Here is a 21,737-nt window from a genome sequence, read left to right as displayed (position 1 = left end):
TTTTACTTTTCTGCTTAAATTTAGATATATTCTATTGCTGTTTCTTGAGTTTACTAAATCTGTCTTCTGCTGTATCTGATGTGTTATTTAATCCATCTAATGAGTACGTTTCCGATAGTATATTTCTCAACTCTAGAATTTGTTATTCTTTTTATAGAGTCTAATACTCTGGTAAAGTTCTTTATCATTTCTCACTCTCTTGTCATAAATATATTAATTAGAGTTGTTTTAAAATTCCTTGCCTAGCTCTAATAGCTTGATCTGCCATGGGTAGGTTTCTAGTGTCTACTTTTTCATTTGGTTTTTCTACTGTTATCTTGAGATGTTTTATTTTTGCATACTTAGTGATTTTCCATTAAGTGCTGAAGAGTGTGTGTAGAAAATTATAGAAAATCCCGATAATGTATCTTCCGCCATAATGGATGTATCCTTCCTTTCACTAGGCAGATAACATGGCACTTTATCTTAATTTAATCAGGGACTGTTTCATATTGAGGCTGAGTTGCAACTCTCAAAAAAGTCTACCTCTGGTCTACCCTGGTTCTCAAGAGTTTCAGCTGAAAGTGTGGTGTTTCTCCAAAGCCCTTTCTCCCGTGGGTCCCTGTCTTGTAAGACTGCAAAAATTTATCTTCCTTTCAGAGGCTTTCCACTTTGCCAACCTGCCCCATGTATGCCCAGAAATTGGCATTCTTTTCTGAGTGCTAAAAGAGCTCTGTGCTTGAGGCTCCCCACATATTTGCCCAAAGCTATACAGGTCTCAACATTACCCACCAATGACTCTTCTTCAGTGAAATGTTGAGATGCTCACACTCTTCCCCATGCCTACAATTAGCAGATGCCCCCAGAAGATGCCCTGTCAAAGTCAGCTCACTTTGATGAGGGAGTTGTACCCTCTCCATAGCCTTCTCAGCTATATTCAAACAAATGATTTGGTCTTTTCTTCTGCTTTTCTATTAGTTTTCAACAGAAATTCTGATCTACTACTCCATCCCACTCATAAGCAGAGTATAATGTGTAACTGTTTGAATGATGTATTTTGTTAGGTTCCGCTTGTTAAAATAGTAAATTTTAAAGTATGTCTTTGTTTTAAAGTTTTGCACAAATCAAAATATTTTTTTCCAAGCAGTTCTTTGGCTTTACGGTTTTCTTTGGCTGAGATCAACTGGGGAAATATTAGTGGATGATTAATATGCAATCAGTCTTCAAATATTTCTATACTCCTTAAACCTGTAAATCGTCATTAAATGTAATTGAACATGATTGAAAAAGTAAAAAATTATATTTCTAAACTATTTTGATAATTCCTCTGTCTTAATTCCGAAGTTAATTTTTCTCACAGACAAATGCATTTCCACAAAATAAGTATCATTACTTACCCTAGAAAAGGATTCAGAGGAAATATTCAAATAATTGTACTAAAACACCATACAAGTAAGAAATTATTATTATTTTTTGCCTAGAATGAGTATATACAAATTCCAAATGGTTACATTTGAAAGCATTTTATAATTATATTATCTTTAGTATACTATCAAAGCAAGAATCTTGCAAAGAATTAGGTGAGCCCTACTTTTGGCTCAACTGTTTATGACAGGAAGTGGCTTGATAGCATATCAAGATAAACAGATCATTTTTTACTATCTGTCTCTACTAGGTTCTGTAATAAGTGCCATCAACATTGTGCTATTTATCCTCAGGCAAATCATATGGAAAAATCTCAACCAACAGTTTCTCAAGTGTTAAAAATGAGCGTTTATTCTGCAACTTGTAAAAGGAAGGACAGTGTAGGGTTTAAGTTAAAATGCACTGTAATCTATTATAAAAAAATGACAATGGTGAAAGCTGTATTATACAAGATGTTTAGGGATTATAGAATTTTTTTTTTTAGACGGAGTCTCACTCTGTCACCAGACGAGTTCAGTAGCCCAATCTCGGCTCACTGCAACCTCTGACTCTCAGGTTCAAGTGATTCTCCTGCCTCAGCCTACCAAGTAGCTGAGACGACAGGCACACACCACCACACCCAGCTAATTTTTGTATTTTTAATAGAGATGAGGTTTCACCACGTTGGACAGGATGGTCTTGATCTCTTAACCTCATGATCTGCAGCCTCGACCTCCCAAAGTGCTGGGATTACAGGCGTGAGCTACCGCACCTGGCCAATTATAGGATTTCTATGTTCATCTTTACCTGTCTCCATTCCACTCCAAAAGACACTTTACAGTGATATGTAATGATCTAAGATGAAAATAAACATTCAATTCAACCTCCGCAGAAAATAATTAAGGAGCAGTCTCATCTTCACGCCTCAGGTTCTATTTGTGAGGTAATGGAAAATACTATTCGTTCATTACCCATTGTGTACCCATTCCAGTGGATCATGCGTTATTTGCTTGGTGTATGATAACACTGGAAGGTGTGTCAGCCACCCCTGTTTGTGATAGGTGTTCCCCAGTTGTACAGACTATTCTTCAGGATGCAAAATCCTCAGGGAACAAATGTCTTGACTCAATTTTCATGTAAATATTAATTGCCAACGTAGTATTTTTAAGAAAAATTATACAGGTGAGTGTTTATGTATAAACAGTTTCACAATGTAAAACAAGGCACCAATAATTAAACATTATTAGTATGTTTTATGTATAAATATTATATATATATATATATATATATATATACAGTGAATACATAGAAGTCTGCACATGCAGTAGAATATATAGAGAGCACAATATTTAACACCATAGGAACTGTCCTCTGTAGAGAACTGATTGTGGACTAGATGATGCATTAGTTCTTAACACATGTTATTTTGTCAATCTTTCAATCATCTCTATGAGGAATTAGTTAGTATTCATGTTGTTTGGACAAGGAAACCAAGATACATAAAAAATAAGTAACTTGCTGAAAGTTTCTTCAGCAAAGAAAAGACAGAGTTAGGATTTGAACTTACATCTCTCCAAATCCAAAATTCATGTCCTGTCTTCCATGCTACTTTGGTTCTTGAGTTTGGAACATCCTCCCAAGAAAGATAGATAGCATCTCTGATCTCTTGCTCCTGAGTTCCTACGAAGCACAGTCTATTTTATTTATCTTTGTAATTCCCCAGGAATTAGCCCTGTATTTTTACCTAGCAGGAACTCAACAAGAGTTTGTTGACTAAATGCATGAGTGAATGTCTACCAATAATTCATTCTTATAAACTTATTTTTCAAGAGAGTAGCCATTTAGACTTTAAGGTGTTTCCTTAGCATCAACAGCTAATGCAGCCTCTGTCTTTCTGTCAGACTGCTTCATCCGTGCAAGCCCAGGTACCAGTGTTACCTGAGCAAAATAAAGCATCTGAATGCATTGACCTGGGGCCAACATGATTCACCAGACCACCAATATCAGTATCCCCTGGAGTAAGCTAATCATGAATATGCTTATGTCATGAGAAAAGTAGCGTTACCAAAAAAAATAATTTTCTGGGAAAACTTGCTCTAGCATTTAGTATTTCAAAAGAAGCAAGAAAGTAATTATAATATCTGACCCTTGTTAAACATTTTTAAAATTCATTTTATGACAGTATTGTTTTTTACTAATTCTTTTCAATTCAAGTGGTGGGAGTTGGAGTAGGAAAGGTAGGAGATGGAGCATATACCATAACCATTTGCATGATGTGAACCTCTGGTGTTTTCAATACAGCCCTCTTCTGCTTACTAAACATTCAAATTCCTATGAATTACCCCAGACATACTGAATCAAAATCTGTGGGGCCTGGAACCTAGAAGGTTTCAGGGAATTCTGATGCATGCTAAAGTAGTATCGCCCACTAAACTATGAACTTCTTGTGAGTACAGGCATCCCAGTACTGACACAGGTCATGACAGAGTTGTTGCTTAGTAAATCATAAATGAATGTTTGAATTAATTAATAAATTCTTAAGAAAAAAAGGGATATTTAAAGTCACCACCGTGTGATCCACCTTTATTCTGCCTACTTTATGCCATGAGTTTGTGCTTCTAACTGCTGAGGACATTACGTCTTTAACAAATAAATTTTTATTTACTTTATGGATGGATATAATGGAGCCTAGAACCAGAGCCTGTAAACTAACTTCAGTCCTGCCATTGCCACTAAATAGGGATGTGCCCCCTCTCTAGCCCTCATCGTTAAAGATGTTAGAACATATTTGCCCTGTGATTCCCTTCCAGAGCTAAAAATTTATTTTTATATTTAAAAATATTTGTACTTTGACGATGACCAGCCCTCCATCTGAGTACTCTTATGATGTCATGAGTTAGGAAAGGAAAAAATCACCATTTTACAGTCGTCATAGTTTAAATTGGTTCAGACAAGAATCCTCAGTGGATGCTGAATTGAGGGAGGAAAGTTTGATGAGGAAGCAGGAAATTGCGTGGTCTCAAAGTGTCTTCCTACAGATTGCATGTAAGTTACATGAGGAAAAATCTGTAACTATACTCTGGAAAAACTAGATAACATCTTGACCAGGTGATCAAAATTGACATCACCAAAGAAAAGTAAGTGGACGTTGTATGCCTCCAAATGTGATACCCTGAGAAACACACACATTCATTCTGTAGTATTCTGGCTGAGGCCACTTAACCTGAATCTAATCATGAGGAAGTATCAGAAAAATCCAAATTGAGGTAGATTCTGTAAAATAGCTGGTTTGTACTCTTCAAAATTGACTATGTCAAGGAAGATAGAAAAAAGCTGAAAAAAGAACTATTCCAGAGTAAAAGAGACTAAAGAGATGTGACAACTACATACAATACATTATTCCGTAGGAAAAAAAAAAAAGTCCTAACAGGACATTATTGAGACACCTGACAAAACAGACAAAATAGGGATAGGGACTGTAGATGAGACAATAGTATCATATCAGTGTTAACATCCTGGATTTGATAACTGTATTATGTTACAGTAATGAAATATCCTCAGTCTTAGGAAACGTGCACTGAACATTTAAGGGGTAATGAGGCTTGATGTACACAACTTACTTTCAAACAGCTTAGCAAAAATAATACAAACGTTTTATGTTTTATACATTTCTGCATGTGCACACACACACATGCATGCACACACACACACACACACACGCACACACATTAGGAAAAGAGAATTATAAATGTGACCAGGAGGTTTAAAATTGGTAAAGCACAATTTTGAGTTCTTGATATTCGTACAACTTTTCTGTAAACTTAAAATTGGTTTAAATAAAAACTTGTGAATTTTTAAAAGATGCACTTCCCACCTCTCAGTAGCTTTAACTTTAAAACATGTTTCAGAGCAATTAACTAAATTGAAGGGTGGTTCAAAACAAGAAATCTTCATAGTTACTGTCCATTAATTTTGCGGATATCTGCAAACAAAGCACTGAACTGTCAACATGTTTCTTCATTGGGAAATTGTGACAACAATTTACCTTGTGTATTGTAGTGGGAGGCAGTGGAGTAAGGTAGAGAGAATTCTGAAAGAGCTGCAAAATGTGGTTAAAAGCACTGATTTGTTATGAGACCATAAACAGGTCATTTCACCTGCCTAAGGCTCCATTTCTTCATCTGCAAAATAAAGAGACTAGAGGATTTTGAAAGATTCTTCATCTCTATACTTCTACAATATGAGTTATAGTTTAAGAAACCAAATGTGAAAGTCTAAGAATAAAGAACTTTCTAAAAAGAATTAAAGAGTTGACCAAAGTTAAATGAAATTACTTTTTCTTTGCACATCTATCCACCCTCTTATGTAGATAGAAACTTGGATCACTTTTACAGGAAGACAGAGCAGTGTTTGCAAAGAAAGAGAACCAGATTTGAACTTTGTCTCAGGATGCTCATGAATTTGGCAAGCTGATTGCATTTATGTTTCAAGAAGAAACGTAGCCAAAGGTCTCTAAAGTACACTGAAACATTACTTCCTCTACTTCCATATTCCTGCCACAGCAAATGAGTTATTGTTTTTACAAATTGTGTTAAGTATTTCAAAGAAATACAATTGAGTCCTCATGGACCACACTTATAAGGATAGCAAGTTGTACAATTATCATTTCTCCAAAAAAGAGACTGATTTTTCTGAAGGTTCTGGTTCTGAATAAGCCATGCTGTACGTCAACAAAGAATAAGAGAAAGTATTTACTCCCTAACAAAGACTAAAATAAAAAAGACCAGGGTAGATACATCATAAATATTGTTGACTTAGAGTAACAAACCACAAAAATAAGAAAAAAGAAAGAGTCAGGATGCTACAGTGCCTAGAGAAGCTTTCCATTTTGAAGCCAATTTGTAAAAATCTAACTTACATTTAGATGACTGCCTAATTTTCAGCTTTTGTAAAGTGATGTGATAACAAAAACAAAAAGATACTTTTGAACGTTTCATTAATTGTATAATAAGATACCATCATCAATTTTTCCAGTCAACAAATACTTATTGCGTGTTGAGCACATTCTGAGTATATAGCAGTGAACTAAGTACACAAAGTGCAGTCTCTCACATTCTGGTGGGGGAATATAAATATGAATGAAATGCAGACAAGTAAACACCACTATGATGAGTGGCATGGAGAGACTTAAAATACCTACACACCTTGGTAGGGCTGATTACTCTAGTTCATCAGAGAAGGCTTCTTTGCAAACAAATATTTAAGCTATGATCTGAATAACATAAAAATCACAGTGGAAAGAATATTCTGGCCAAACCAGTGCAAAGGTTCTGAGTTGGGAATGAACTTGTCAAATTAGCAGAACAGAAGGAATGCCAGGTGGCTGGAACATAGTAGACCAAGGGGGAAAGATATGTGATGAGTTTTCAAAGGAGGCAGAGGCATCAGAGACTGTATTCTATTCTAGGTGTTACGGGCAGCCATTAAAAGGTCTTAGTAAGAATGAGGTGGGAGCTGATTTTCATTTAAAAGGATGACTTGAGTTGCTGTGTGAGGAGCAACTGTAATAATCTAGAGAGGAGATCATGGGCCCTGGAGGAGGGTATTGATCATACATATGGAAAGAGGCAGACCTTGGAAAGAGAGTCAACAGGACCAAATGATGGACTGTAGGATAGGGATTAAGTGATAGAGAGGAATAAAGGATAACTTGTAAAGCTCTATCTTGGCCAACTGGGGGGATGTGGTTGGCATGGACTGGGATGGGAAGACTGAGACAGGGACAATTTTAGGGAATGGGAATTAAGAGATCTGTTTTGGTATTGTTAAGATGTATATTTGGTATTGTTAAGCTGTATTAGATTATTTAAGATGTATATTAGATAATCCAAGCAGAGATGTGACATAGACAGTGGAGTACACAATTTTGATGTTTTAGGATGATATAAGGACTAGAGGTGTAACACGGGTAGTTAGGTGTGTGTGATGGTATTTGAAACCATAGAACTGGACAAAATCACCTGAGGAGAGAATGTAGCTGGAGAAAAGAAGGGGCTCCAGGTGGGCTCTTAGTGGAAGAGAAAAGTAAGAGCCAATCTAGGATACTGAGAATGAGTGGTGAGTGACGTAATTGGAAAACTGGAAGACGATGGTGTCATACAAAGTGAGAAGAAAGTATTCCATTAAACAGAGAGTGTCAACTGTGAAGACTGCTGTTACGAGATCTGGCAGATATGAGTCTAGGGGTGACCACGGAATTTGGCAATATGAAAGTCAAGGGAGTTTTTTGTTGTTGTTTTTCTTAAAAGGGCTGCTACATCAGCACAGGCATCAACAGGATCAGTCCAATAACAGAAGAAAAGGTGGTATGGAAAGATAACAATTGCAGCAGCAAAGTCATTGAGAGGATGGAGGGACAGGATCCAAACAAAAGGAATTAACCTTGGAAAGAGCCAAGGCATTTTCATTCAAGGAGCTGCTTGTGGAATTACTAAACCTCTTCTCTTACTAAGTTCAACTTCTCTTCCATAGATCATCTCATTTGATTCTCACATGATTCTCATGTATCTGATCATTCCCAATTTCCAGAGAAGGGAAAGAAAGTTTAGGGAGGTTGTATTATTTGTCCTAAAACATGCAAATAATAAATAATAAAAGAGAATTTAAACCTTTCTTGCAGTTCCCAACCAAATGCTCTTTCCACTACTTAATATCATGATAAAATCTCCCTTCTAAAGCTCCCTCTGATCCAACATTACAAATGTCCACAGTGTTTGAGATACAAAGAAGTATAGTTGCTTTGAGGCCATTTTCCTCATTTGATGGCTTAGTGATCAGCAAATGGCTTGGCAATTTTAAATTTGAATCCCTGGAATCTATTCATGTACAAGTTTTATGTCCACATTGTTTTTTTCCTGAATCTAATGATGGCTACAATATAGCAGGGCCATAATTACATTCACAGCTACAGATCTTTAAAAATACTAAAAATCGAATACCAGCCTGGGCGTGGTGGCTCACATCTGTAATCCCAGCACTTTGGAAGGCTGAGGTGGGTGGATCACCTGAGGTCAGGAGTTCAAGATCAGCCGGGCCAACAGGGCGAAATCCCATATCTATTAAAAAAACAAAAATTAGCTGGGCATGGTGGTTGGGGCCTGTAATCCCAGATACTCGGGAGGTTGAGGCAGGAGAATCACTTGAACCTGGGAGGCAGAGGTTGCAGTGAGCTGAGATCACGCCATTGCAGTCCAGCCTGGGTGACAATAGTGAAACTCTGTTTCAAAAAAAAAAAAAAAAAAAATCTAATACCTTTCTTAACAAATTTGGTTCACATATTCAAGTTAACTTATAAATTGCTAGTTTGTTTTGTTATCATTTTAGAGGGAGTCCCACCCAGTAAAACAGCGGTAAAGTCAAATATCTTGTTATTAAGTTAAAAAAAAAAAAACTTTTAATGTAAGGAAAGTACAAACCCCAATCAACTGAGGGTACAATGCAGAGGACTATATTATCCTATTATCTAAAAAGCATGGAGTTTGACACGCTGGGTTCAAGTCAGGTTTGGTAAACTGTCCTGGTAATGTCTTTCAAGTTGTTTAACCTCTTGGTTTCTTTATTATGAAAATATGGCTAAAAATATTTATGCAAAAGAGTAGTTGTGAGAAACAAATGGGTTAATCCAGCAAGACCACTTCATAAACTGAGAGTACCTGTTGGTTATTATTATTATGGATATAACACTGGATGGTTTGTTTTATTTTGCATTTCTTAAAAAACATTGTAAGGCAAATTTCCCTCTACCTTCTAATAATAACGTACCATTTCTTGAAGGTTCTCAGATAAAAGAGAAGAGCAACTACTTGCATAAGGACACTTGTTCCTCTTCTAAAAAGCTTTCCCAAATATCTTGAAACTGCATCAGTCCCATGTTCCTACAGAAATATGTCTATTATTGCTACCATATAATGTAGAATATGGTAACTCAGCCACACATTCATTCTAACAACAAACGTACATTAAGGGTCTGTTATGTTCCAGGCTCTGAAGAAACTACACATCAATATAGAAAAAGGATTGTGATACATTTCTGCCTCTCCAGCAGTTCACAGTCTAATAAACAACATCTCCTCTTTTCATCCTCCACCTCCACTCCTAGCTATGAGCACTACAATGCCAAGACCCTTGTCTCAGTCATCGTTGGTGTCCCTCATATTACCTAGCACAGCACCTTGCTCATAGTAGGTGCTCAATAAATGATTATTGGATTGAAGTAATATTTTGTAGTGTGTTTTTTAAAACATTTAAAAGAACTGGTAGACTAACAAGGTGTTTTTTTCTCATAATGTCTCACTGGTTACATTTAACAGCAAGTTAAAATTAGATCTTTTTTTTTTTTAAGAAAGAAAACCATAGCAACTGTGATGTCGAATGTTTCAGAGAGCACATTTTTAAGGATTCTCTTTTGCTGAATTACCCATGTTTGAGCTGCCTATTTCAATCAAAAATTTAATAAATAAGCTGTGGTACTAATAGCCATGTAAACCACTGATTAAATCTATGAAGCAATAGAAACTCCCACACAGAACAGAACACTTGATGAAATATTTGAAGAAAAAAAAATAAATGTGTTGAAAATCCACTGAATACATTTAAAATGGTTACCCACTGGAAATGATTGAACATTAACTTCTCTTTGTTTCTTGTACTTGTATTTATTATAAAACCTTGGAGATTGTTCCCATGTTTCATGTCAATATTTGCTAAAGACTTTTTAAAGGCATATTTCTATGAGGCAATCAATTTTATAGTGCTGTCTTCTAAATTAAAGAATGAGCATTTTTACAGAATGTTATCAACAAATACTTCTATGACATACATAATGATTGTCTAATGGTTTTCTCTGAAATTATTTTTATTGAAGTAATGGTTAAAGTGTAGCTCAGTGTCTCAGAAACACTGACTAATGTCATGTTAATCAACTTGACTACTAAAAAAAAGTGAAGAGGTTGATAGTTTAAATCTAGTTGGTACATGATTCACTTGAACTATCAAAGAAGAAAATGTACTTTACCCAAGATGAAATTTAAAACAAAAAATAAATCCAGAAATATTTCTCAGAAACAACTTTTTCAAAGTTATAGTCCGTACCTTTTAAAAAAAAATCCAATTTTGTTTCTCTTAAATAAGAATGTGTAAATTAGCTGTTGATTCACAGCATTCATATTGATCAACATCTATTGAATACCTACTCTATGCAAAGCACTGAACTAATGTCAAGAAGAGTAAAGTATTTCTGCTTTTAGGGAGTAAAGTATTTCTGCTTTTAGGGAGCTTATTGGAAGAAAAAATCATTCCGGAATAACTGCGACATAAAAAATAAAAAATAAGTGCTATAAATGCCATTGGTATTATTCAGAGGAGGTAAAAATGGATAACTCCTTGGTAGGTTTGGTCAGGTAGAATGAGGTGGGAATAGGAAGTTGGGGAATTCTTAGTTGACAGACTGAAAATGAACATCTTTTGGAATTAACAAGATGTTCAGCTTGACTTCAGAGTAGTTTATAGGAGGAGTGCTAAATAAGGTTGAAAACACACATTGAGTGAAGTGGTAAAAGGCCTCAAATTCCAGATTATTTAAATAGAGTTTTATAATTTTTTAAAAAGCCATAGCAGCAGTTCCAAAACTCTTCTGTGCATGTGTGACAATTTTTATAAACAAACAAACAAACAAACAAAAAAACACGGTGAAACCCCACCTCCACTAAAAATACAAAATAATTCGCTGGGTGTGGTGGCGGGCACCCATAGCCCCAGCTACTCAGGAGGCTGAGGCAGGAGAATGGTGTGAACCTGGGAGGCGGAGCTTGCAGTGAGCCGAGATCACACCACTGCACTCCAGCCTGGGCGACAGACTGAGACTCTGTCTCAAAAAAAAAAAAAAAAAAAAAAAAAAAACCACAGGCTGAAATAAAGTCATCTGATTTTCAACCAGCCCTGAAAAATAATGGTTGGATTTGGCCATGCTTTTTCATCCTGTGCATTTATGACACTTTCAGACATTCAGGTATTTATTCTGAATTTGGGAGGGAACCTGAATTAGTTTCTTATATATATATAGGGAATAATTGATCTTTCAGATGTCTGAAAGGTAAACATTTGCTTACATATTTATTCCGAGTGCTCTAGGTACACCTTATATACTTTTTCCCCCTGTTATTTTTTCTTGTATAAAAATGCACTGAAGACCAAAATGATGATTTCTATAGAGCCATTTAAAGACTAATGCAGAAGTACTCAAAATCTTATTTCTTAAAAACAATAAAACCTTCCTTCTTGCAGAAAGAAAAAGGCTTGGGGTGAGGGACATCTGGGAAGAGAATTGGAGTGGGAGGAGTTTGGAGGAAAATAGGCAAAGGAAATGAGCACGGGAAGGAGGGAAATGGAGAGAGGGAGGCAGAGAGAGAGAACAATTATTCTTTAGAAGAAATGGCTATAAAGATAATTTTAAGCATTTATATGTGTTATATGCATTTATATGTGAAATAAATACAGCAGAGATAGGTAATGCTGCTGTAGATGCTAAAAATGTTACTAATGACAACCAACTACAGATATTCTGGTACATTTTAGCCTCTAGTGCTTGAAGTAGAGAGAATTTCAATAGATAAGATACCTGGGGGAGGCATCATGAAAATGTTAGAACAGCTCACAAACCAATGTTTCCTGTTTATATTTTTAACAGCCTACTGTGGAAATTAAAATGAACCAGAAACCCTTAAAACCAGGTATTTTGAGCTTTAAACAAGTTTCAAGAACAGCATCTCTGCTACCAAAAGAAACTTAATGGTATAGATGCATATCTGGGAGTGTTCATTCAACAGAGATCTTAACTGAAGGACTAAAGTTTATTTTTACTCAATCCAAATCATATGTAGACGTGGCACAAGAGCAAACAAAAGATAAAGAGATGGCCAAGACCGTTTTCCCCTTGCTACTCTGAGTAGCCACATTAGCAGTCCAAAAGATGTTGGATGCCAGCAATGTCTTTCTCCTTTTTTTTTTTTTTTTTTTTTTTTTGAGACGGAGTTTCACTCTTGTTGTCCAGGCTGGAGTGCAATGGCACGATCTCGGCGCACTGCAACCTCCGTCTCCCGGGTTCAAGTGATTCTCCTGCCTCAGCCTCCCGAGTAGTTGGGACTACAGGTATGTGCCACCATGCCCGGCTAATTTTGTATTTTTAGTAAAGACAGGGTTTCACCGTGTTGGTCAGGCTGGTTTCGAACTCTTGACCTCAGATGATCTGCCCGCCTCGGCCTCCCAAAATGCTGGGATTACAGGCATGAGCCACCGCGCCTGACCAGCAATGTTTCTAAGAGATGAAAAGGAAACAGGGTCTTGCCCAAAGTGAAGCTGTTGGTGGGGCTTGTGATTCACAGTCATGCTGATCTTCAATACTAAACATAACACCGGCTGGTAAAAATTTCAAACTTAGATGTTTTATCCTATAGAAACACAACTCTACTGTGTCATTATGAATCATTGGGGAAATATTCTAGGACTTAGCTTTTACAAATTAATAAACAAGATAGCTATTATTAGAATTATTGGAATTCAATCATTCTTATGAGATAACAAAGACCATCAAGGTAGATCCTTTGATATGTCCATGTATGACCGTAAACCTTTTCTGATGACATATGTGTCCAATGATACAGAAGGGGAAAGTACTTCAAAGGTTAGAGCCATAGGAACAGTTATGGGTCTTCCTTTACTTAAAAATCTAATGGGTCACAGTTCAGGATGCTCTTTGTTTGTTTATTTGTTTAAGTTCTGGGATACATGTGCAGAACGTGCAGGTTTGTTACATAGGTATACATGTACCATGGTGGTTTGCTGCAGCTATCAACCCATCATCTAGGTTTTAAGCCCCCCATGCATTAGGTATTTGTCCTAATGCTCTCCCTCCCCTTTCCCCCGACCTCCCGACAGGCCCCAGTAGGTGATGTTCCCCTCCCTGTGTTCACGTGTTCTCATTGTTCAACTCCCACTTATGAGTGAGAACATGCGGTGTTTGGTTTTAAGAGTCTTTTTTGGCAAACTACTGTCTTCCAAACAAACAAATGAAAATAATCAACAACATTAGTAAGTTTTGAGAAGTGACTCATGATTTTTATCTTGAGTCGGACGCTGACCTTGACAATAAAAGCACAAGTGTTAGCTTTTATCTCATTGTTATCTTATTATATGCAGCCCTTCTTTCTCGCATTTTTCTCCTATCTTTGTGGTCCAATCTATGTCTATTAGCTATACTAAAGAACATCATGTTACAGAGGAAGTATCCCAGGCTAGGGGTTAGCGAGTGGCAGTCCTACGAAGGTAATAACAGTCTGAATGGGTAGGTTTTGCTAATGACCAACCAATGTGACCTTGGAGAAGGAACTTAATCCCTCTATCCCTTAGTTTCTTTGCAAAATGTGGTCCCTGTTCCTATTTACTCCACAAAGTTGTTTCCAGAATAGAATGTGATAGGTGAAAAGAAAGAGTCCTAAAAGGCAGGAACCAACCATACTAAATAATTATTATATCTTAGAACACTTGATTTTTTGAAACAAATCTAGAAGCACATAACATGCAGAATCTTGGAATCAAAAGACTATTAGTTATATATATTGAGCATTAATATTTTAGGAAAATATCTCCTCTTTATATAATGTACATTGTTGATACCATTACTGTAAATATATTAATATAGTAGACTGAAGATAGACTATGGCTCACATTTGTGTAAGGCTGAAGGTCATGCTTTTCTTCTTTAAAGCCTGTTGTGAACAATAGTTGTCTATGAGCTTTTTAAACATGAGATTTTCATTAGTAATAAAAGAAACAAATTTAGGAAAGATTGTGCTCACATTTTTTGGAAGATTTTCAGAGAAAGCAGCTGGGGTTTCTTTAGACTCCCAAGTCTATTATTCAGGTGAGTAATGTATTTTATACTGAGTTCTAGACCACCTGCCTTTCTGAGGAAATTAATATTGAGATAGATTTACTTTGGCTTTTCTTGTCTCAGTGGCTATGTATAAAATTTTCCTATTCAATGAGTTTGAGTACCCCATTAATGTATTCATTCAATGTTGTTCAGCCATGGAGGATTATTTTTTAAGACAATGTCTAGGTGTGTTTACAAAAAATTCTTACCTTGGTGAGTTTTGAGACTGACACATATATTCCTCTATTAAAATAGTCAATAGATGATGTAAATACAGTTTTACTTACAAGGCAACAAATACTAATAATGAATAAAATAGTGTTTAAAATGAATTTGACTATAGTCTAAACCACTGGAATTCAAAATATTGCCTTAATTACTTTCCTTTTTCTAGCCCCTGCAGGAGTTTTGGGCAGGATCAATGGATGCAGGAAGCAGTAGGAGTTTGGAGAATGCAATGAATAAGATCTATCATGATCAGCTTGTTCCAAAGATAAACACAAGCAAGAAAATGTCCACCTTAGCACACCCACCTAACATCCTGGAAATGCCACAAGAGATTAAGAAAAACTGTGGAGGTAAACAGGTAGAAATCACACTTGAAAGAATAAAAATGACAAAGAGCATCAAAGAAAAACAAAGCAATGATTTAGAGAAAGCAGCCTTTAAACGGAAGGCAGAAGGTGAAGAAAAGCCAACTAGAAAGAAAGAGGCAAAGATAATAGAACTTGACAATCAGTTAATCACCATGCCTCTGCCTCACATCCCCTTAAAGAACATAATGGATGTGGAAATGAAGTTGGTCTACATTGATGAAGTGGGTGTTCGCTATGAGTTTGTAGAGTCCTTCATGTCTACTGGGAGTCAGCCAACATGCCGAGTTGCTGAAATAGTAGACCCTTTGAGTGTACCTAATTTCAGCTTTCTGCCTCAGATTGACAAATGGCTTCAGGTAGCCTTAAAGGATGCCAGCTCTTGCTATAGACAAAAGAAATACGCCTTGGCAGCAGGACAGTTCAGAACAGCACTTGAGGTATGGGATTAAAGAAAATATAGATTGGTGACAGGAAGCTATGAAATGGAAAGTTGCAATTACATTGAGGGGTTCTGACCATACTGTAATAAACAGAGATCATGAGGTGAGGATATTTAATGATATCAGGATTTTGCAATTCCCCGTTTACATAAAGCAAATAAATAAGCTATGCCTGCAAATTAATATGCCTGTGTGCACTTGATATATAGAAATAACCCCAAAAGCACACTTCATGCTTTTTACAAACCCTGAAGTGAATGGTGATATATTTTAAAAATGCAGTTGGTTTCTTCATTTAGATGTACACCTATAAAAGCCATAAAGTTTTAGTACAATGGTGGTGGGTAGAATATAGATTCTCTAGAAATAGGCAGTTAATGAGTATATGAATTGTCTGCTTTTGATATGTAGTATCCTCATGATTAAACATAACCATCTTTACTTTTTAGCATGTGCTTATAATTTATACGTGATACTTATTACAAACAAAATAACACCGTTTGACTTTACCATCAAACTTTATTTTCCTCCCCATTTTAGTGATCTTTATGCATAATTATCTTCCTATCTGTAAACAGGTAAGTCTGTGACTATCTCGGCATAAAAAAATAGCCCATGGACTAAAATAAACTTCAGAATCACTACTAAAACACAAAATAGGTAGTAGGAAAATTATACTAGCTCATGACATACTGTACCTATAGAAGGACCGAAGTGTATGCACCATTGGTCTTGTTATATTGATGAGTGCATATGTAGTATTTTATTTTACAAAACTATCTTACAAAAAACATGTCAATGCATACTATATATGCCTGCTGGGCACTGGAGATATTTAAAAAGAAATGAATGAAGACATGGTTCCTTCCCTCTAACCATCTGTGAGGAAGACAAACCATTAAACATTTAAATAAAGATGCCATAAAGTCCTGGCATGGTGACTCACACCTGTAGTCCCAGCACTTTGGGAAGCCAAGGTGAAAGGATCACTTGAGGCCAGAAATTCTGGACCAGCCTGGGTAACATAGTGAGACCCTGTCTCCACAAAATGTAAAAATTAGCTAGGCATAGTGGCACACATCTGTACTCCTAGCTATTCAGGAGGCTGAAAGGATCTCTTCGGCCCAGGAGTTCGAGAGTGCAGTGAGCTATAGTTACACCACTGCACTCCAGGCTGGGCAACAGAGTAAGACTCTGTCTCAAAACAAAAAAAAAAAAAAGAAGAAAAGAAAAATGCTGAAAAGAGTAATTGACCATGGGCAATGAGAGTGAGCAGGAGTCAAATGTGAGATGTTGTCGTGAAAGTGGTGAAATGTAAAGAGTAAAGTATTATTTTCATTGTTAGTTGCAGGTTAAAATGACTACAACTACAATGAATTATTAATAGGTGACATCAGACAAAGGGTGCCCCTAAATATTTAAAAAGGCTCTAAGTACAAAAGCAGACCTAAGTAGATATGAAGTAATTAGGTAGCACACAAATAGATGCATCTATAAATATTTCTGCTCGCATAAAGGGTCATCCACACAAATAAGGGAAGTGTGATGCACTATGTAAACTTCTAAGCTACCTAATAAATGCTGAAAAGTCCGTATTATCCACAAACCACCAAAAGAATCCTCTGTTCTTTTGAACAGTCTTTTGCGCTAAAGCTCCGCAGCCTCCATCTACGAAAAGGATGCTAATGAAAGACTCTACGAAGAACCCCAGGCAGTTCTGCCAGAGCCATCTTCAGCTGAAATTTATTTTCCCGGTGCAGGGAGGGTTAAAGGTATAAATTTTATAGATAAAGAAAAATAATCATTTTGGCAAGGAAAAAGAAAGGCATCTTTTCTTAGCTACTGTAAAAGCTTCAAATTAAGTCTAGGTAAAAGCAAAAGACATCTGCGTTAAATGAAAGAAAATACCCAGTTTTCCATAAAATCCAGTGCTCACAATTATAAAATTTGAATCAGATTTTTTTAATCCTTTTCTTTTTTTATTTTTTTTGAGACGGAGTCTTGCTCTGTCGCCCAGGCGGAGTGCAGTGGCCGATCTCAGCTCACTGCAAGCTCCGCCTCCCGGGTTCACGCCATTCTCCTGCCTCAGCCTCCCACGTAGCTGGGACTACAGGCGCCCGCCACCACGCCCGGCTAATTTTTTGTATTTTTTAGTAGAGACGGGGTTTCACTGGGTTAGCCAGGATGGTCTCGATCTCCTGACCTCATGATCCGCCCGTATAATTGTACTGTATAATGCTTGTGTTTCTCTCTGTCTCCTTCCCTACTTCCTCTTTTTTTCTCTCTCCTGTTTTCTGTCTCCCAGGGTTTTAAGGAAAGTTTTGGATGCTGACACTTAATTACTGATAATTAACAAAAATAATTATTTTGAAATCAAAACTTAGCTTAGACATCTGGCCTAGCTTTTGTCTAATTATCTGGGGAGTTAACTTTGAAATCTTAGCTAGAATGTCGCAATAAAACAAAGCTACTGGGAATGGAAGAGATTTGTAGCCTTTTCAGACTTTCTTTTTTTTTTTTTCCTAATTTAACTTCTAAATTTAACCTTATTAAATGTGAGTGCTCTCACATTTCATTTAAGGCATCTCTCCCTTTTCCTTAAGCCCTAAAATGGCTTTGAATAAGGTAGGATGGACGATAGAGGCCAAGGCATAATGATAATGATCACACTTGATAGATGTAGCAGCAAGTGTGGATACATTAAGGTTAGGTTTGGCTGCAAAATAAGTGTCTGAGGGAAGGTAGAAATTTATTTCTCTCATATATAAAAGTGGGTAGTCAAAGGCTGGTATGATATGATGGTCAGGGTGCCAGGTTATATCTCCTTTCCTAAGAAGTGGCCTTGACTTCATGATCCAAAATAACCGTTCCTGCTGGTATCATCAAATACACATTCTAGCCAGCCAAACATGAGAAAAAGGAAAGACAGAGGCACACAGTGTCTCCACGAGCACACCATTTTCATTTTTTTCCCGTTAACCAAAATTTAGTCATGTGGCCACACATACCTACCTGCAAGGGAGGCTGAGAAATAAATACAGTCTTTATTCCAGATGGCGCTAACATTCAGAAGTTCTACTACTGAGAAAGAAGGAGAAAATAGGTATTGAAGGATAAGCAGCATCTCTCCCATAGAAGGCTTGCTACAAGGGAAGTGTTATGAGACTTTTTTTTTTTTTTTATGTGGCCCAGGCTGGAGTGCAGTAGCGTGATCTCAGCTCACTGCAACCTCCGACTTCCACGTTCAAGCAATTCTCCTGCCTCAGCCTCCCGAGCAGCTGGGATTACAGGCGCCCACCACCATGCCCGGCTAATTTTTGTATTTTTAGTAGAGACAGGGTTTCACCATGTTGACCAGGCTGGTCTTGTACTCCTGACATCAGGTGATCCATCCGCCTCGCCTCCCAAAGCGCTGGGATTACAGGCGTGAACCACAGTGCCCAGCAGAGACATTTAGAATGGTTGCCAAACATGTGGTGTGAAGTCAGCTGTAAGAGCATGTAGAGGACTGGCTATGATTAAAGGTGAGGCCACAAAAAAGAAACAGAAAAGTAAGAACTGAGCGAAGGCCCTGGGGGCATTTAAATATTTATTAAGTGACATAATAACTTCCAATGCGTCTAATAAACCCATTAGAATGTTCTGTTTATGTGTTAATTTCCTTTGTGTTCTTGACAAAGTACTAACTCCTTTTATTTTCATAACATAGTCACTAGATAGCTATATTTATGAAAACATTTTATAATGATTAAGGTCAAAGGGTATGCAATGAGTCAGAAGACAACAGTTTAACTTCCAAAAACAGTCAACTTTAGTCTTTTAGGATTTTGTAACGTAGCAGGCATTTATGTAAACATGCTTAATGAAATAACTTATTTTTGCATGCTTTCTTTTTACTGTATAAAGGTGAATCCGTTATATGGGTAAAATTGGTGCTTAGCTCTATGACCACCTCATCAATCTTTCTCAAGTTTTCTTAAAAACAGTCATCATATGCTCTTACGTTTGTATTCACACCAGAAGCTAAACCAATAAGGGCAAAAGGTGTAAGCTGAAGATAAAAATACAAATTCATATTACTTTATATTGTCATGCCTAGATACTATTCCCTGCAATTTTTAAAAGACAGCTATACAAATTTCCCCACTACAACAATGGTAGGGATTCTATTTAAAAAAAAAATGACTGCCTCATATAGTTGTATTTGCATATTAAGTAATACATACTACTATGTAATAAATTGCTTGGCTGTCAACAAAAAGTAGGCAGAGATTAATAAATTAGGAATACAGAAAGGACAGAAGATGTAGTAATCATATTTTTTGTCACTTATTGGAACAACACTCAAAGAAATTATCAAAGGTTTTTCTAACTTCCGAGCATGCAACTTAGACAATACCACCATTTCAATCTTAATCATAGGATCCTAATAATTAAGAGGCTTCCACCTTCTGAATTAGAACAAATCTATATGTATCCTTTAAGATTCATAGCTTCAAACAATCCTACTCAACCCATCAAAGAAGACAGAGCAAGACCCATCCATTACCAACCAGAACTTTCAATTCCTCTGATTTCATCATGCAGCAGACCCTTGAGGTGCTAATCTTTTTTTAATATCTTGGCGCTCCAGTCACTGGTCTGTGAAGTTAAAGTAATAACTCATATTTATGGAGCTCTTTATATGTGTCAGGTACTATATTTTACATTCTGGGATTATTTACATTCATTATTCCATTTTATTCTCACAACAAGCCAGTGAGATAGTACTGGTATTATTGTGTTACTAATGAGAAAACCAAGGGTGGACAGGTTAAGTAACTTGCTCAAGGGTCAAAAACTAGAGGAGGTGGAGTCAGGATCCGGTTATCTGGCTTCAGGGCTCACCAGTGTGCCTTTGCTACTCTAAGTGTGAGCTGGTTGGAAATACAAAATTCCAGACCTTGCCAGACCTGCAGAATCAGAATCTGTATTTTAACAAATTCCAGATGGTCCTTATGCACATTGCAGTTTGAGGAGCACTACACTCTCTGATATGCCTACACAGAACAGATTTGCCCTCCAATTAACGCTTTGTAGCTTGGTCCCTACATTGTATAATTTAAAATGTTGTATGTCCAACATTGATTTTATAGAAAATAATTTCCTCTTAAGCAGGTGTTTCTATAACAATAGTTCAGAATTTTTGCATTTCAAGGATCCATAAAAAATGTTTTAAGTGTGTGTAGGGGGAGAGTGGGTTGACATTGCATTTGTGTTGTACAAGAACATTACAAAAATTACCATCTATTACCACCATTGAATCATAAAATATGGAGCAGTTTTACCCATAAAAGTTAGAAGGAAAGATAAAAAGAAACAGAAAGGTCATACTCTCAAAATGAAGGATATTTTAAAAATAGTTATATTTTAATTTTATGAAAAGCTATGTTGTCTTTATTTTTTATTTTCCCTTGGATCGGTAAAGCATTGGTCTGAGAACAAGCTTTTGGGAATCACTGTTCTAGAACACATTCTTTATGGTAAATGTTAGGTATCCAACATGATTGAACCCGCACCGGGCCCTTCTTATGAGATTACTTCCAAGATAATGGAATTTGGTTCAAGACAGGTCCATTTCGGAGCCCATTCAAGGGAGTTTATTTAATGAAGTAGAAAAGATATCTCATTACAGGGCGGCCTCACCTGTAATTGCTCTGCTGAGAATAACTGTAGCAACTCTCTAGAGCACAAAAATCTGGATATCTTAGAAAGCTTAATTTAAATAAATTCTAGCACAGGTATTTCTCTGGTACAACATAATCAGAAATTTAGGGGTTCACTGAATTCTCTGAGTGCCTAAGCTGTCTCATTATAATCTGTGGATTTGCATATGAATTCAGCATGCATTTCTTAAACTCCTGTTGGGTTCCAGGCATTTTGTTGTTGCTGTTGTTGTTGTTGTTTGTTTTAAGATGGAGTCTTGCTCTGTCACCCAGGCTAGAGTGCAGTGGTGTAATCTCGGCTCACTGCAAGCTCTGCCTCCCAGGTTCAAGCGATTCTCCTGCCTCAGCCTCCTGAGTAGCTGGGATTACAGGTGCATGCCACCACACCTGGCTAATTTTTGTATTTTTAGTAGAGACAGGGTTTCACATTCCAGGCATTTTTACTCATACAATCATTGTAATAACCCCTCTCTAAGATGGATGTTATCATCCCATTTTACAGAAAAACTGATGCTCTAAAAAAATTAAACAACTTACTTAAAGTGCCATGGCTAGTCTGTGGCAGGGCTGAGATGGAATTCAGGTCCCCTGATTTCACATCTGGACTTCTTTACACTACTGCTTT

General features: G+C 36.7%; 1 protein-coding gene across 1 annotated transcript in view; it reads left to right on the top strand.

Moving 5' to 3' along the window:
- The window catches only part of SPATA16 (spermatogenesis associated 16), a 269,610-nt gene that overhangs the window by 9,886 nt on the left and 237,987 nt on the right, over nucleotides 1-21,737 (top strand). Inside the window, exon 2 of the mRNA XM_077991689.1 lies at nucleotides 14,775-15,404. Coding sequence (XP_077847815.1) covers nucleotides 14,793-15,404 — 612 coding nt within the window. The 5' untranslated portion in view covers nucleotides 14,775-14,792. The remainder of the gene's footprint in view (nucleotides 1-14,774; nucleotides 15,405-21,737) is intronic.

This window comes from Macaca mulatta, chromosome 2, assembly GCF_049350105.2.
Source record: "Macaca mulatta isolate MMU2019108-1 chromosome 2, T2T-MMU8v2.0, whole genome shotgun sequence".
Lineage (NCBI taxonomy): Eukaryota > Metazoa > Chordata > Mammalia > Primates > Cercopithecidae > Macaca > Macaca mulatta.
Note: the sequence above shows the minus strand (reverse complement) of the source record. Positions and strands in the feature narration are given on the sequence as shown.